The 18,898-nt window shown below is 46.1% G+C and overlaps 1 protein-coding gene across 1 annotated transcript in view; it reads right to left on the reverse strand.

Annotated features, from left to right (window-relative positions):
* Positions 1–1,409: 1,409 nt before the first annotated feature.
* EXOC4 (exocyst complex component 4) overlaps positions 1,410–18,898 on the reverse strand; it is a 360,306-nt gene continuing 342,817 nt past the window's right edge. The window contains 2 exon segments of the mRNA XM_033162287.1: positions 1,410–1,649; positions 1,652–1,682. Coding sequence (XP_033018178.1) covers positions 1,443–1,649; positions 1,652–1,682 — 238 coding nt within the window. The 3' untranslated portion in view covers positions 1,410–1,442.

Here is an 18,898-nt window from a genome sequence, read left to right on the forward strand (position 1 = left end):
GTGGGGGGAGAGAATGAAAGCAGACTTCTGAGTAGTGTGAACCAGCCATGATACTCATTCACAGCCCAATCACAGCTTATTTTAACTATGGTTTTCATGTGATATGCAAACCTCATCATTATAGGAGAGATCTGAGCTAGCTGTGGCAGCAATGTGCTAAACTTTTACAGGAAGGTTACTTGGCAACTTTCAGACATCATCTTTGACTAGTTGTGCTCAACCTGAAGCCTGAAGGACAGCAAACTGATATTCTTGCAATGACAGCTTGGAGTCTGCCCTGCTGACCACACAATGGTCCTATAGCTACCTCGGCCAAAAAAAGGTAGCAGACCCCTCCTCTTGCAGAACTAGCTACCTATGGGCTGCGTGGGATCAAGTGGTCCTGTGTGAGCAAACACAACCTCTCAGGCTTGCTGTAATGTAAGAAGTGTCCTTGCGTTGCAGTCACTGAAGAAACTGTACAATCCAACTTCCGCTTTTGAGCTGAGAGAAAACCTTGAAAGAAACCAATGATCCCCTATTAGATAGCTAATGAGCTTTGCGGATTAGAGCCAGCATCTCCAGGGAGACCCAGTGATATTGGTTACGGATGGCCAATGGTCTTCTCTATTAATCAAGCGGTAACGTACCACAGAGTAAGCATGTAAGGCATTTACTGAGCTGGTCGACTGCTGAGTGGTGCATGAGAATATTTCCACAAGCAACTGAAATACTGGGGGGAAAGGAGTGACAAACATTTCATCACTGCTTGGCGAGATGGTACAGACAACCAGCTGTATACCATGAGAAATGGTATAAATCCAAAGCAGTGGACCCATGTGGGCATCTTGCTCTCTCTCCCTTTCCCATACAAACCAGTTAAATGCTATTCAAGATGGCGGACAAGCTTCGTCTGCAGCTTACCTGGGAAAAGGAGAATCTTGGAAATAGGGGCAGCTGTGTATCATGATAGTACGGGCACAATAAAAAAAACCACTTGATAGGAAGGGGGCAGGAATTTCAGCGAGGTCCGTCCCTCTCATTTGACAGCTAGAACTGAATTTTAGTTCAAAATTACTCATCAGTCTTCTCAATGCCGTAGATCCAACTAGATCAAGTGAACAACAGGTTCCCCTCCTTTTTCTACTACTTCCCTCCCTCACGCCCAGCTAAACCACCAAAGCTCTAAAGTGACAGACACACCAGTCATTTGCATTCAATTTCATCTTGGTGACATTTCTTAATCTCACCTTGCCACATAACTGGCCTCTAACCCATACCAACCCCCCCAAAACCCAATGGATAATATTTCATGAAAAGGGCGTAAGACCCAAATAACAAACGCACACCCAATGCAATGCCCAAAACAATGCAATTCTTGCTGGCTGCAAGCAAGCATGAAGCTGCTCTGGCTAGCTGCCCCCCCCCCCGCCCCACTGCAAAAGGGACCACAACGGCATAAATTAAACCGTGGTGATTTTCTTGTCCTTGGTGGCTTGCTTGATAGCTGCCTGCTCACAGATATCTCTTTCAGGCGCTGCAGGCCTCATGTTCTGGGTGGTTTGGTCCCCAACGCCGGTCTGGCTGCGGTGCAATAAGCTCAGGGCATAGATGTACTCCAGCTCAGTGTATTTCACCCCTTGATCCACCACCAGATTCAGCAACTCGTCTGGGCGGTGTTGTACAGCATCTCGTAGTATTGCCTGCACGCAAAGAAGAAAGTTCCACGTTCACTTCAGCTATGCCGTCAGCTGACCAACAGGAATCGCACTGACAATTAGAAAAGAGAGAAAGGGACATATGGAGACTTGTGAAAGGTAAGAGATTAAAATAAGAAAGAAAATTAAATGAGTTCTGTGTAGGAGTTAGGGTTCACAGTGGTTTCTGGGACTAGAATGAATGAAAGCCATTTTCAAGAATATGTATCTGCCTGCAGAGGAAGAGCTGTCCTAGCGGGAAGGACAGTAGCTCAATGGTGGTGGGTCTATTTTTTGCATGCACAAGGTCCCTGGTTCAAGCCCTGGCATTTCCAGGTAGGACTGGGAATGTCCTCCCTCTGAAACTCAGGGCAGCCGCTGCCAGTCAGTGTAGGCAACACTGCACTAGATGGACAGGTGCTTAGACTATGCCTACCTTCTCCCACTCAGCCAGTGCAACCCAGCCTATTTGAAACGAGGAAGCCATGATCTGACACTGTATTGAGTAGACGGAGGGCTCATCCACGCTTCACTTGTTCCGTTGCCTAGAAAGCAAGGTTTGAGTGGTTTTCTGCTTGTCCCATATTTTCTAGGCACGGGTCCAAGTTCTTTTCCCTGGGAGAACCCGCTCTTTCGTGCTGAATCAGAGCAAACGGCAATCTGCAGAAAACCCAATTGACGTTTGCTCTGATTCAGCGGCAAAAATTGTGTTCTCCCAGGGGAAAGTCGCAGGACAAGTAGAAGACTGGATGAGCCCACAAACTCCATCCACAGGAGGCCAAATGGCTGAAGTTTCAAAGGAACATTCTGACCAGAATCCGGAACTCACTGCTTTCAGGAGTTACTTGCCACTCCTTAGAGAATCAGATTATTTTCTAATTAAAATAAACAATTAATATAAAGGCAGTGGTGTGGGGGCTGGGGAGAGAGAAACCTGCATTTTTAATTGGCTGGTAATTAAAAACCACTGCCTTGTTTAGCCTGTGTGTTGCCTTTGGCCAGCCGGCTCACGCATGTGGAATTACTCACTCGATTAGCTGCTCAGCTCAAGGTTTGCCTCCCCTGTCTTTGAAAGTATTAATAAATATTGATCAGGCATGGCTTCCTGTTTGCGTTTGCCAAAGCAATTCTGATAGGCCTGCTCTCCTGATGTTATCAAATAATGAAATATGAAAGAGAGGGAGAAGAATTCGCCTCTTGATAGCCTTTGTTCCCTTTTCATAGTTTTTGCTTCCAGCCATCAGAAATGTTTTGTTTGATTTTTTTTTTTTTTTAGGAGAGGCTAGAGAGAGGCATTCTGCCCAACAGGACAACTTTTAAATCATCAGGACACAGACACACACACACACACTGCATTTTCTGGTGTAGGTGCTTCATTCTCAGCTTCTGGGGAGCCAACAACCCCCTCCAAACAGGAAAATCACATGGTGTACCTACAGTCATGGGAAAAAAGAAAGTGCGCCCTCTTTGAATTCTGTGGTAGTACATACCAAGACATAATAGCATCATTTGTTCCTTAGCAGGTCTTAAATTAGGCAAATACAAATTCAGATGAACAACAACACATGACATATTACACCGTGTCATGATTTATTTAACAGAAATAAAGTCGATGGAGAAATCAAGTGTGAAAAACTAAGTACATCCTTACTGCTCCCATAGGAATTAAGAGGCTAAGTAGCAGACAGGGGCTGCTAATCAAATGCCCTTGCTTAATTGATCATCAGCAAGTGTGCCCACCTCTATAAAAGCCGAGTTTTAGCAGTTTGCTGGTCAGGAGCATTCAGGTGTGTTTTAACACAATGGCTAAGAAGGAAAGACGGACACAACGCTCTTAGAGAAGCAAGTGCTGCCGCCCAAGAAACAGGATTCTAAGGTAATCTCAAGCAATTTTAAGTCCATCATTCTACACTGAGAAAGATATTCAAAAGTGGAAAACATTCAAGACAGTTGCCAATCTTCTCAGGAGGGGACATCCCAGCGAATTCACGCCAAGGTCAAAACTGTGCAATGCCTCAGAAAATTTGCAAAAAAAACAACAACAAAAAAACAAACTCAAAAGAGTTACATCTCAGGCTCTACAGGTCTCAGCATGTTAAATGTTAAGGTTTGTGACAATACAATTAGAAACGACCAAACAAGTATGGTTTGTTTGGAAGGGTTTCCAGGAGGAAAGCATCGTCTCTCTAAAAAGAACCTGGCAGCATGGCTTTAGTTGCAAAGTTGCATCTGAACAAAACACTTCTAGAGCAATTGTCCTTTGACGATGAGACCAAAGTGCAGATGTTTGGCCCTAATGCAGTGCCATGTTTAGCAAAAACCAAACACAGGAACCAGAACAAGCACAATGGTGGAAGGGTGATGATTTGGGCTTGTTTTGCAGCCACAGGACCTGGGAACCTTGCAGTCATTGAGTTGACCATGAACTCCTACAGACAAACATTTGGCCATCTGCCCAACAGCTGAAGCTTGGCTGAAACTGGGTCGTGCAACAAGGCAAGGATCCCAAGCACACCAGCAAATCTACAACGAAATGACCGAAAAAACCCCAGAATCAAGGTGTTGCAATGGCCCAGTCAAAATCCAGACCTCAACCCAATTGAAATGCTGTGTGGGATCTTAAGAGAGCTGTGCATAAACAAATGCCAGCAAGCCTCAATGAACTGAAGCAACGTTGTAAAGAAGAATGAGCCAAAATTCCTCCACAATGATGTGAGAGACAGATAAAAGTCCTACAGAAAATAATTACTTCATGCTATTGCTGCTAAAGGTAGTTCTACAAGCTACTGAATAATTTGTTGTTGTTGTTTAGTCATTTAATCATGTCCGACTCTTCATGACCCCATGGACCAGAGCACACCAGGCACTCCTGTCTTCCATTGCTTCCTGCAGTTTGGTCAGACTCATGCTAGTCGCTTCAAGAACACTGTTCAACCATCTCATCCTCTGTCGTCCCCTTCTCCTTGTGCCCTCCATCTTTGGAGAGCCAGTTTGGTGTAGTGGTTAAGAGCAGCAGACTCGTAATCTGGGGAACCGGGTTCGTGTCTGCACTCCTCCACATGCAGCTGCTGGGTGACCTTGGGCTAGTTACACTTCTCTGAAGTCTCTCAGTCCCACTCACCTCACAGAGTGTTTGTTGTGGGGGAGGAAGGGAAAGGAGAATGTTAGCCGCTTTGAGACTCCTTCGGGTAGTAAAAAGCGGGATATCAAATCCAAACTCTTCTTCTTCTTCTTCTTTCCCAACATCAGGGTCTTTTCTAGGGCGTCTTCTCATGAGGTGGCCAAAGTATTGGAGCCTCAGCTTCAGGATCTGTCCTTACTGAATCATAAGGAAGGTGTACTTATTTTTCACACATGACTTTTCTATTTTGGCTTTATTTCTGTTAAATAAATCATGACACAGTGTAATATGCCATGTGTTGTTGTACATCTGAGGTTGTATTTACCTAATTTTAAGACCTGCTAAGGAACAGATGATGTTATATGTCTTCATATGTGAAACCACAGACATTCAAAGTGGATGGACCTTTCTTTTTCCCTGACTGCTATTTGCAGATAGCAGGTGAGAGATCAAAGTTTCAATCTCCAACAATGAAAACTTGAATGTACAAACAAGCACATCTGAAAAGGGGTTCCTTCCAGCCTTACCACCTCCCCTCACTTCCTATGCAGCCAAATTTTTCTTTCCAAAAGGTCCCGCCCAAGTTTACACTGCTCGTATGTATGTGCAACTTGTTGGAGAAGGAGGATGAAGGTTGGCAGGCTAGTTGGAGAGACTTGGTGGACCTGATGTGATGGGACCCCGTATTGTGCAATGGGGTTGTAGGATCCACAATGCATCAGAAATGTTTGCTTTCAGTTTCTAGACAGTTACAGGTAGGTAGCCTTGTTGTCTGCCATAGTCAAACAAAATTAAAAATAAAAAATTCTCTTCAGTAGCACCTTATGAGACCAACTAAGTATGTTTTGGTATGAGCTTACGTGTGCATTTATCAAGGGTGCAGTTCCACAATGGCAGAGGAATGCCCACTGCCAAGCAGTGATATGTGCAAGGCAAATGTGTGGGGCATTCTCCAACTGAAGCCATGTTCATTAATTTCAGCAGGTATACTCTGTATATATATAGTGAACGCCACTCTATGAAATTGCTCCCCTAACTCACTCTGGTTGCTGCATCCCCTGTAACATGGGACCAATGGCAATGCCAGGGACAGAGTGCAGACCAGGCCCTATGACCCCAAATGACTCTGAAAACAGCAACAGCCAAGGGGTCTAGCTGACTGCCATCTGAGTTTACATCATTTTAGGTCCCCCAAAGGAGAGTGGCAGTGACCTGTGGCCAATCATTGGGGTCAGAGAGCCAATGGGGACACTGATGCAGCTTGTGGGGGGGGGGGAGAGAGGCAGCATTGGAAAAAAATTAGGGGTAGTGACTGCCATGCTCTTGTGCGGTTGGTGGCCTCCAAATAACCAAGAAGTATTTTAAACACATAGCGCTTCTCCAGGTCTGAAATCAGCCCTGCTTAAAAGGATCAGGAAGGAGACAATGGGTAAAAGCCTTTGTTTCAGACCTTGTATGTAGAACCATTGACAGGGCTTAGATGGACCAATGCCAGGACTCGGTGGAAGACAATCTGTTTATATGCAATAAGGATGCGATCGACAAGCAACTTCCATTCCAATTCCTACACAGAACGTCTACTACTGTTGTTTATTTATCTGGCACCATCGATGTACATAGAAAAACAAGAAGAGCAAGAGGGAAAGAAATTCTGCCCCAAAGAAATTTTTCATTCTGAGGGGGTGCATGGGTTGGGGAGGGGGAGAGACACAAAAGGGGATATAAGTAGAGAGGAGGCTGGAGTGGCAAAGGGAAAGGCAACAAGCTACTTTCCGCAGACGGATTCAGGAACGTTTGAGGAGCTGCATCCTTCAATTAAATGCAAGCCCCCGCCACCATCTTGAGAAGAAATCAATCTTATACAGATCAGGATTCAATCAGGAATTTCCCCTGACTACCCCTTGAAACATTTTGTTTTGTTTTGTTTTCTTTATGCAGGCTAGCCAGGGTTAGAGGTGAAAATTAGCATTTAAATGGAGAAAGTATTGATGGCACTCATGGGAGATTGTTTCATCTGGCTGCCTTTCCACTGAGATTATATTATTTTTAAATATCTAGGGACTTTCCTCCAAGGCAGCAGTTCAAGATAGGATTGCTTCTCCCCACAGAGCTCCCCCCACCCAAAGAGGCTTTAAGGATTGCACCAATATTTTATTATTTATCTTTTAAAGGTGTGGTTCTGGTTCAAGATTTCCATTTTGTATGTTCTGAATGGGAAGGAAGTTGAGGGATCAGTTGCTGCAGAGTTCAGACTTGTCTCTGATCTTGTCTCAGTGACAGGGCAGGAAAAAGACAACAGGACCGGAGAGCTGGGTTCTGTTCTCGAGACCCTTGGCTACTCAATGGCTGATGGCAATGGGCTGGATGGATTGACCTTTAATAAGTCCCACAGCCAGAAATTGCAGTGTGAAGAGGCCCAAAGCACAGGAATCATTGCAGAAGCTCACAAACATAACCTGAGCAGTAAAATTAATTGAAAACAAACAACTAACTTAATAAAAAGGCAACATCATAAACAAACTCCACGGATCAGACAGCACCGGCAGCCCAACTGAATGAAACAGTTTTAGCGGTCCTGAAGGCTACAGAGAAGGGGCTAAAGCAGGGGTAGGCAACCTAAGGCCCGTGGGCCAGATGCAGCCCAATCGCCTTCTAAATCTGGCCTGTGGATGGTCTGGGAATCAGCATGTTTTTACCTGAGTAGAATGTGTGCTTTTATTTAAAATGCATCTCTGGGTTATTTGTGGGGCCTGCCTGGTGTTTTAACATGAATAGAATATGTGCTTTTATTTAAATGCAATCTCTGGGTTATTTGTGGGGCATAGGAATTAGTTTCATCGCCCCCCCCCCCCCAAAAAAAAATAGTCCGGCCCACCACATGGTCTGAGGGACGGTGGACCGGCCCACGGCTGAAAAAGGTTGCTGACCCCTGGTCAAAAGCAACCTTCCAAGCAGGGATAGAAGAGAAATACATCCACTCTGCGTGCATTTAAAGGTCAACCTACCAAATCCACACTTTCAAAACAATACACAAACCACAAAGCTGCCATTCTTCAAAATTCACACTTCTCTGGGTTCTGCAGATGAGTAACGTGTACAAACATGAACACACTGTGGTTAAGTGTGGCTGTCATGGACTGGTTGGATGCAGAGGAATGGCTTCACTAGAAGAACTTAAGAGGTGGGTAGGATGAATCATGCTGGAGAAGCTGGTCCTTCAGACATAGTGGATCCAAAATGGACCTGACTTTGAAGGCAATAACCAGAACTTTGAATGGGGTTGGCAACCCACCAGGAGACAATGCAGGTTAAAAAGCAATGGAGCAAATAACCGGCCCTCATCAATCGTTCTGAGCTGGCCATAGTTTCCAAACAGGCACTCATTGCCATTTCTGCAAAGACAAAGCCCATCTAACATGCAGGAAATGCCTGGCCAGGGATTATCACATGACTATGATGGGATAATAAGCAACCTGGGGGGGGGGGCAATGAATCAGCAAACAGTCATGTCACACAGCAGCAGACATACTGTGTCTACACTCTTCTCCTAGGGAATTTATTTCATGGATAAATAAATTCCCCCCTACCCCAAACTAGACACTACAGGTTAATTAAGGAAGAGTATGAGAGAGGCAGGTTGAACACCTTCAAACTTGCTGCATGTTGCTTCCAAAAGCATTCTCTGACTCGACAGGGTCCTCTTAGCCTCCCACAAAGTGCTGTGGCAAAGCAGGAAGGAAAATCCCCTCCTTTGCCAAGTGGAACTTTATAGGGCATTAAAGAAACACCCTCCACACTTATCTAAATCTTTAATTAGTTCTATAATATACTGATGATATCAGGCCTAATTAAATTTATACAGATAAAGGGCAATGAAATTCTAACCAAGTGAGCTGGAAAGTACATATTAAACAGTAAATTTAATGGTTCAGGCCGATAAGTGCAATTTCCTACACAAAAACTAAATTGAATTTAGTGTGTTGTATTCAAATTGATTTTGCATGTGCAAATTATTCGGGAGGAGGGGCAGGGAGGGAGGAGAAAGAGAGAGCTGGGATCTTGTTCATATATCAGTAAAACTGCTAATCCAGTCAATTTAAACATCACTTATTAATGCTTGCCATTGCACGTAAGTCAGGCAGATTTGCATTTTTACTGCACAAAGGACAAAAATTATCTGAACTGGATGCCACTTTATAAAGAATATTAAGCGACTACCCTCCTTGCAAATAAGGGGGGAGAGGTGGAAATGCAATGCCTCCCTGAAGAAGAGGAAGGAGACAGTCAGCACTTTGGTGGAAAAAGGCAAACGACAAGAGTGCGCCAGTCAGCACAAAATAAAATACAATTTTAGCTGCCCGCTGGGAAGAACAAATGCAGCAGAGAGCAGCCTGGCGTGCGAAACACGAACAGTGTGGGAAGTGGACCCAGATGCTGAAACAAAGGGGCTATTGTGATTTATCATGTATACAGCGCTTGTAATCACTGGGTGCTTTATTATATATAGCGCCTTTGCCTTCAGAAGAAACCATGATCCCATTTCACAGACAGGGAACTGAGGCTGAGAGATAGCTTGGTGGCAGATGAAGCTGATTTGTATGAAGGCCATATGGCTCAGCATGGTCTTCTCTGGCAAGAAGGGACCCTCCCAAGGTCTCAGGTAAACCAGGGTCGAACATCTTGCCCAGATGTAGGCAGAACCTGACATCAGGTCTTGGACAGCAGAGATGGGATCAGGCTCAATATAAGAGAGCACACAGAAGGGGGGTGGGAAATGGGAAGGCAAGGAAGAAGGGTTGTAGAGCGAGCTTCAAGGAAAGGTTCACATAGAGGCTGAAGGTCACTTAGGACCAAAGACCCCAAACCAGCTGCAGGAAGATGAAGATGGGGGTGAGGAATAGGTAAGTTGTTCTGGGCAGACAATGCCAACTGTCTTCTTGGGAATGGTATCTTCGGGGGGGGGGGAGCTGAGGGGTGTAAAGGCCTGGAGAGCCAAATGAACCCCAGTTGTGCCCCATTCCAAGCAGCAGGACAGGACAGAAGAGAAGATTCTGAATGGGCAAAGGCAGAAGAAAACATTTTGGCACCTGGGGTGGAAATCCAAATGGCCCCACTAATGAACATGGGTAAAAATCTGGGAATACTCTCTAGGGCCGTCTGCCATGCATGCTTCACTGAAATGAACCAACCTTGGTCTGGGGCAGCTCTGGTTACTTTTAATGACTCCAGTGCAATCCCAATGGGCTTGTAGGTCCAAAACATCTGGAAGGTATCAGCACTTGGTGTTCCTAGGGGGACGAGTCTGCTGCGTCCACAATTCCCCATAAGGCCTCATAGTCTGCATCCTTAAACATGATTTCCATTCACTTCAGACTCTTTTGCTACTGGCTGTTGCCCTTTATTTGCAGCGGTGATACAATTTTATACGGAGTAGATGTCTATTGTATGCAAGGCACAGAGCTTAATAGTGTCAGATGTTAACACAGCTACGCACAGCAGATTGCACTGAAGTTCTATATCCTTAATAGATTAGATCTCTGGTCAGTTGCTGTTGTTTTTTTAAAAAAGAAAACAGCTGCAAACTACCTCTGCAGATTGCAATAATACATTAGGAGAAAACTGCAGAAGGAGAGAAGTTTCTGGAACATATTGCTGCTCTCCCTCAGTCTTTATATCTATTTTCAAGAAAGAAAGAAAGAGAGGAATGAAGGAGGTACAGAAGGATCATTTAGAGCAGTGTCTTCAGCCTTGGGTCCCCAGGTGTCATTGAACTACAATGCCAGTTTGGTGTAGTGGTTAAGAGCGGCAGACTTGTAATCTGGGGAACCGGGTTCGTGTCCCCGCTCCTCCGCATGCAGCTGCTGGGTGACCTTGGGCTAGTCACACTTCTCTGAAGTCTCTCAGCCCCACTCACCTCACAGAGTGTTTGTTGTGGGGGAGGAAGGGAAAGGAGGATGTTAGCCGCTTTGAGACTCCTTCGGGTAGTAAAAAGCGGGATATCAAATCCAAACTCTTCAAACTCTTCTATCACGCCCAGTCAGCTTACTCAATGGTCACAGTTCAGGGAAGTTGTAGTCCAACAACATCTGGGGACCCAAGGTCGAAGGACATAGATTTAGAGAGGGTACGGGAGTCATCTTTTCCTCAGATGCAAGCCACAAGAGCACCCACCTTTTTCTGCTCCTTCCTGGAAGAGGCCTCATATTGGCAGAAAACCATCTAAGACAGTGGTGTCCAAACTTTTTTCAAATAGGGCAGATTTGATGAAGTGAAGGGCTGTGAGGGCCGACCAAAGGGCCAACCACAGTTGTTAACCTTTTTTAAGGATTTAAGTTTTTTTTTAGGATTTTACCCCAGGAAATAAACTGCCACAGGGGCCAGATTAAGCCCCCAAAACGGACTTTGGGCATGCCTGATCTAAGAGGTATACAAAAGGGAGCCATTATGGGTGGCTGATCAGCATGTGTGTTACGGAGGGAGAATCATAGAATCCTAGAGTTGGAAGAGACCACAAGGGCCATCCAGTCCAACCCCCTGCCAAGCAGGAAACACCATCAAAGCATTCCTGACAGGTGGCTGTCAAGCCTCTGCTTAAAGACCTCCAAAGAAGGAGACTCCACCACACTCCTTGGCAGCAAATTCCACTGCTGAACAGCTCTCACTGTCAGGAAGTTCTTCCTAATGTTTAGGTGGAATCTTCTTTCTTGTAGTTTGAATCCATTCCTCCGTGTCCGCTTCTCTGGAGCAGCAGAAAACAAACTTTCTCCCTCCTCTATAGGACATCCTTTGATATATTTGAACATGGCTATCATATCACCCCTTAACCTTCTCTTCTCTAGGCTAAACATACCCAGCTCCCTAAGCCGTTCCTCATAAGGCATCGTTTCCAGGCCTTTGACCATTTTGGTTGCCCTCCTCTGGACACGTTCCAGCTTGTCAGTATCCTTCTTGAACTGTGGTGCCCCAAACTGGACACAGAACAACAGACTCCCCCACCCCCCACCCCCGTTCACACAGGGAGTGTTTTGGGAGGCATGCAATGTGTGCCTGTAATCTTGGCCCCAAGAACAGTTCACCAGCTAATCCAGTTCTCCACAAACAGGGCTGAAGGAAGAATAGAAAGAAAAGAGCGAAACCAGCTAACTGGATTGTGGACTGGGCTTTATTTGACAAATATAGGCTTATCCACAATTTACTCAAAAAGTAATTAGATTTAAGCTAATACAGTCACAGTGTGTCTGTCAGGTAGACAGATGCATATCAGGATCTAGCTTAGCTTATCGGGTCTGCCAAGTAATGTTCAGTTGCACAGCACAATATATTTTGCATTCGACTTCCCCCGTCCCCGCACCTCCCCTTCCATGCCAAAAATGAAAATCTGCGCTCTTAAATCTCTGCTAGCGGCAAATGTTTATTCTTGGCCGCACAGAGCTGGTTGATGGTGCGGTGGTGGATTGGACTGCTGCATTACACACACACACACACACACACACACACACACACACACACACTGCTGAAATCCCACATCTGATGTGTGAAGTTCAGGGCTTCCCATCAGGCAGCTCACAGATGCCACTCTGAACCGTTCTTAGACAGCCTCCATCTGCCAGATATGCTAATCCAACGGCAAAAATCAATAATCTCCCTCCTTAGTGCCATGCTCTCTGCTTTTCTGGCACAATGTTTCAAAGTTGCGGCAAAAGAACAGAGCAGGGGCGCTGCCCTTCTTACAAAGCCATCTGAGCTGTGGGATGGGCCCCATTGAGTGCTATGATTTGCTTGGTGGGGTCGTTTTCTCTTACTCCAGAGATGAGCTCTGAAGGTGGCTTCCCTCCCTATTTACTTCTTATTGCGCCTTTCCATGTTTAGATGCCCAAGGCAGTCAACAAGAAAACCGCAAGATATACAGAACACAGCACAATAGCTCATCGAAAACTACAACGATGAACACCACAGATAAAGACCAGCAGCCAGCTCTGAGCTAAAGATAAATAAATATGAGCAGTGCAACGATGTAGAAAAAACATCAGTGCAATCAATCAAAGTCCCCTGGAAACAGAAAGGTCTTAGCCCGTAGATGGAAGGCCATTAGAGGGCTGAACCAGATGCAAACGAGATTAAAGCAGAGAGTGGGGAGCAGGATGGGCAGCAAAATAGAAGAGGCTGGAGAGAAACCCACATAGACTCTGGGTTGGAACATAGCAGTGCGCATGGTGTCGTGCAAGCCCTGATGGATCGGAGAGCTACATCTTCACCTGCACCACACCCAGATCTTATATGACGGCAGGGGTAGGACAGGGGTGTGTGGCCCAGCCTGTCCAAAGTGCTCCACAGGCCACATGGGGAGGCCTGATTGGGCCCACGGGCCGGAGGTGCCCAACCACTGCTATAGTGGGATCTCTTGGGAAACAGAGGAAGGCGGAATGCAGAAAACACGTAAGGGGTGAAGCGAAACCTCACCTGGCTGGAGAACTGCCTCCCTGTGTGGAAGTGCCCCACACCTCACACTTACAATCTGAATCTGAAGAGGAAGAAGCCTCCACAAAAAGTGCACAGTGCTCAGCTGGTCTATTTTAGCCATTCCCAAGTGATGCCTTTGTGCTCTATAGAGAACTGTAAGCATTGGGGCAGGGGGCGGGCGCAGCTTCCCCCAACCAAGGTCAAGTGACTCTGGATAGAAGAGAAGTGCTGTTGCTGGCTTATCTTGTTCTCTGAACAGCTTCAAAAGCCTCTCCTGACAGCTGAAAAGTTCACCGCACCAGCTTAATTTAATTAAGAGGGAGAGATGGACAATGGGATATGCAAAACGTGGGATTAAGTGGTCCCAGTGAGGTGTACAGTGGAACAGGATGATACCACCTTCTGCGAGATATCCGTTACTGTCTACGGAGAGGCAAGCATGAAGCAGCATAGCCTCCTATGGGGAGGCGAAAAACACCTTGGTGGCAGAATGTCTCCCCATCTTCTTTAGAAGGGCTTCCTGGCACAAAGACGTAGCCCAGAAAAAAAAGAGTTCCTCCCATTCAGGGGTTAGAACAAAGTGACAGACTTCTACTTTCAAGTTGACAATTCAATATTTGCCTGCCTTTCTTTTTAGGCTGTGGGAAAAGATGGGAGGGATGCAGAATTTGCAAGCAGAAGGTGCTTCTTCTCACCCTGCTTCTATCTTGGACTCAGCTACATTGGCAAAGAAAAAGTGCTTCATATGCGTTGTTTATGCATTCTAACACTGTGAGACCAGATGGCGCTGTGGAGTTCTGTTTTTGCCAACCGAATTTCTCATACAAAGTTTGCAACGCATTTAACTGATGTGTCTAGATCCAGCCCTTGTCTCATCCTACACTCCTCTCCTCTTTACCCTCCTATCTCTTTTTGACACCTCTGTCTGCTGGACAAGGACGGCATCTCCATGTGCAAGAGGGAAGCAACTCCCTTTGTCCCCAGGCATCTCTCCATAATGGGAATGGTTCAAGGAGGGTTGATACACACATGGCCTTAAGGCCACCTCTGAGAGATGGAGAGCATTGCAGCACATGCCCAGGTGGTGCTTTGTTTGAGGGGGCAACCAGAGTGTGACCCTCGCCAAGGTCCCAGCTTGTTCTCTGCCTTGCTGCTGCCCCCAGCCTGCTCCTTCCGCCTAATGGTCCTCCAACCTGCCAGCACTGCTGACTGATCTGCCTACAATACCTGGTCTGTTATTCCAACACTGGATTTGCCGCACCCCTCTGGGTCCAATGCTGCATTCGGGGCGATACCCAGAGAGGGTAAGGTAAAAGGTAAAGGATCCCTGGACGGTTAAGTTCAGTCAAAGGCGACTATGGGGTGCGGCACTCATTTCGCTTTTCAGGACGAGGGAGCTGGCGATTGTCCACAGACAGTTTTCCGGGTCATGTGGCCAGCATGACTAAACTGCTTCTGGCGCACAGAGGACTGTGATGACTGCCAGCGCACGGAAATGCCGTTTACCTTCCCGTCGCAGCGGTACCTATTTATCCACTTGCACTGTTCTGCTTTCGAACTGCTAGGTTGGCAGGAGCTGGGACAGAGCAACAGGAACTCACCCCGTCGCATGGATTCGAACTGCTGAACTTCTGAACAACAAACCCAAGAGGCTCAGGGTGCCACCCGTGTCCCACTCAGAGAGGAGGAGGAAGAAACCAAGGGGCCAGGTTCTTTGAGTGGTGAAACCAAGCCCCATGCCTATTCAGGGGTTGGTTGGAGGGGACGAGTTTTGATTTGGCCCAGAGACTGCCAATTTCCGGTGCCTGTATTCCTACTCTGCCAGCACACCCCTTAGCAGAGGAGGAAGAAGAGGCTAAAAGTGCTGGATTCAGCTCCTGTGTGAAATTTCCTGTCTCTGAGAATGTGAAAACAGGTTTCCTGTAGACTGAAAAGGTCATCAAACAGTCAATGCCCCCCTTCAATTTCAAAAATTACCAGGTGAGAAAAGGTCCTCCCCGCCCTTAAATTTTCACCCGTCAATGTACCCCCCCCCAATGGTATTTTTAGCTGAAGAAAATGGAATTGCACCTCTTCATTTAGAGCAACCAAATAGCATCCACATTCAGGCAGTGAAAATCATTACCAAGGCCACGAACACCTTTATATTTAAAAGGTTAGAGCAAAGGGATTAAAAGTGCCCCTAGGAAATGTTCAAATGGCGGATCTACATGAAATCTTTGCTGCAAAAGGGAAAACCACCTAGAAGAGAGAGGCAGTGGTGTGCAGAGGGCAGGCAGGCTGGAGTATTAAATGCCCAACTTACTGCAAGTGCTCTACACTTTTGAACAGGCTGCTTAGAAGAAGAATAAAGTTGATTATTTCAGAAAGTTTGTGCAGCTCATTTATTTGTTTGATACACTTATATCCTGGAGCAGCTAGGAGACTGCAGTTGTCTCCACTAGCAGGTCACCTGAAGGAGCTCTGAGCTACAAAATCAGGATGTTCCTGGCTCCAAAAAAAAACACACCAAAAAAACCACTTGGCCAGGACCACCCTCCCTCCACTGCATCTGCTGTTTTGGGATAATAAGGATGAAATGGCAAGAGACCTGTAACTCTGCTGATGTTGTTGTTTTAAAAGCAAACAATTCATTAACAGCTGCAGAGAGTACCCCCCCCCCCGACCCAATACAATCGGGAGTGGTGCCTTCCATAGTTCCAGTTACAGGTGGGTAGCCGTGTTGGTCTGCCATAGTCAAAACAAAATAAAATAAAAAATTCTTTCCAGTAGCACCTTAGAGACCAAATAAGTTTGTTCTTCGTATGAGCTTTCGTGTGCATGCACACTGTGTATCTGAAGAAGTGTGCATGCACACGAAAGCTCATACCAAGAACAAACTTAGTTGGTCTCTAAGGTGCTACTGGAAAGAATTTTTTATTTTATTTTGTTTTAATCGGGAGTGGGACACTGTTGGGGATAGTAGTGAACCCTTCCTTTCTGTGAAAATGCTTGTGAAGCATGGAACACTTATAAGTGCAATCTCCAACTCCTTGAAAGATTCCACCAACAGTGTCTCCAAAATTTTTTACACATCACTTGGGAAGGCAGGTGAACGAATACCAGTGTATTGGAAGAAGCAAAGATCACCAGTCTTGAAGCAATGATTCTTCAATATCAACTTTGTTGGACTGGTCATGTTGTACGGATGGCTGATTATCGTCTTCCAAAGCAACTGCTCTATTCCAAACTTTAAAATGGAAAGTGTAATGCTGGTGGTCAACAAAAGAGGTTTAAAGACTCTCTCAGGCATATCTTAAAAAATGTAGTATAAACACCGACAACTGGGAAGCACTGACCTGCGAGCGCTCCAATTGGAGAACAGCCTTCACCAAAGGTGTCATGAGCTTTGAAGACACTCTAACTCAGGATGCAAGGGAGAAATGTGCTAAGAGGAAGACACGCTTAGCAAATCCACACCATGATCAACTCCCACCCAGAAACCAATGTCCCCACTGTGGAAGGAAGTGTGGATCCAGAATTGGCTTCCACAGTCACTTACAGAATCACTGTTCATGTTCATGGAAGACAATCATACTTGGCTATGAGTGATCACCAAAGAAGAAGAAGAAGAGTGGTGAACCCTTCCTTTCTGTGAAAATCCCCGTCCCCATTTCCCCATATAGATTGGGTTGCTTGATTTAAATCAGGAAAACAGTACAGGGTGGGCAGACCCTGTGGGGCTGACATCCCCAGTCCACTTCGAAGGATGCTGCTTTCAGTGCATTCTGTTGTTGTTGGCATCAGTCTGTCTTGAAAGACAAGGGAGTGTGCCTCTGGGGGTGAAGTCCAAACCACTGTGTTGGCAGCACCTAGGGGGCACTCTATGGGGAGTGTGTCTGGAGATCCTGGGCTGCCCAGATGACAAGACCCCCCTCCCTCTATTGGCCTCGCTGATGTGGTCCAAAGGAAAGCAGAATAAGACGCTTGGCTGCAGAAGTTGTCGGAAGGAGGCATACAGGGCACCGGAGAAGGAAAACAGTGGACTGCTGCTGAACCCCGTGGTATTGGCAAAATTAATTCCCCACCGATAGTAAGCCCACCTCCAGGAATGTGGATGAATTTTGTCACCTCCCTGAAAATAAGCAAAACCAAGGACTGTGTTTTTTATGTGGGTGGGGGCAGGGAGGTATTTTCGGTGCATGCATGTAATTTTCCTTCCCTCTGAAAAAAAATTGCCAACATTAACATTTCAGCATTTTTTGTCTCAGCCCTGGTGTGCAGAAATGTACTTCTGCAAGAGTGGAAGTTTTGCTTCTTTATAAGCAGGCACAATATTTCTGTTTCGCGACGGTCGGGGTGGTGGGGTGGCAGAAGTGGTTGTGCGGGGTTTTCATTCAATATGACGAAAGGGGGGAATCCCCTCGTGGAGTGCGCCTATTGGCGGATGCCTGTAATGTCACAAACCCACCTCCCCTTACCATCCCCTAGAGCAGCTTTAGTAACTCTTTTAAAAAAAATGTTTGCAGGGCTTCTTTTTTCTTCCTCTCAAGATGGAAAGATGAACAGATAAATGTACATATGGCACTTTATTATTTTCTTTAAAAAGATTGACACTGGGATATATGTCTAGCATGCAAACTGTGAAGCTGAGAGGAAGCTGAGCTCACACCACGGGCAAAAAGCCTGCTGTGGCTTCTCTTTTTATAGTATGCCTGACTTCATTCTGCATCTTCAGCTTGCATGCTCAGGGGGAACACTCCCTACAGGAAGCATTTTGAGCTCTCTGGGTTGTCCTCAGCGGGCTGGAATACAACCAACAACCAATTTTAGCATTTTGAGGTGGCTCTCTTGCCATTTTAATGGTGCACAGGCATGTGTTTGCATGTCATTACTTGTTCAGAACGAGACAGGCTACCCAATGAAAGTAAAAAACACAAACATTATTTCTGGCAACTTGTGCTTCTGACCTGTTTGAACCCTATTCCATCCGAGGAGATGCTGCAAGGAGATGCTGGATACTTTGATTCTCAAAGCAGGAGGGTCATGCCTGAGAAGAAAAGCCAGAGACTAATGGCCGCTAGCCACGATGTCCCTCAACTGTCTGAGGCAGTTATGCCTCTGAATGCCAACAGGCATCTGGTTGGCCACTGTGAGAACAGGATGATGGACTAGATGGGACTTTGACCTGATCCAGATGCCAGGCTCTTCTGGTGTTCTTAGAAGGTTGGCGCCTGGAGCAGCCAGAGTTTGAGGAGGGCTGTCAGAGAGGAGAGGCCTGCAAGACGTAGCTGCAAAGGCCATTTTGCCCAGGAGATAGCTGGAGGTGCATGGCTTGTGAGAGTTGGCAGTCTGAGAAGCCTGGCCTGAAGGGCTTCAGAAGGACCGGGACTTAGTTATGGGGAGAGTGGCCTATCCAAGGCCTAGCTCAGAAAAAAAGAGGAGTGGGCCAGAGTGACTGAGCTAGATACAGGTAGGAAGCTGTGTTGGTCTGCCATAGTCAAAACAAAATCAAAAATCAAAAAATCCTTCCAGTAGCACCTTAGAGACCAACTAAGTTTGTTCTTGGTATGAGCTTTCGTGTGCATGCACACTTCTTCAGATACACTGAAACAGAAGTCACCAGACCCTTATATATAGTGAGAGGGTGGAGAGGGGTATG

This window comes from Lacerta agilis, chromosome 10, assembly GCF_009819535.1.
Source record: "Lacerta agilis isolate rLacAgi1 chromosome 10, rLacAgi1.pri, whole genome shotgun sequence".
NCBI classification, from domain to species: Eukaryota; Metazoa; Chordata; class Lepidosauria; order Squamata; family Lacertidae; genus Lacerta; species Lacerta agilis.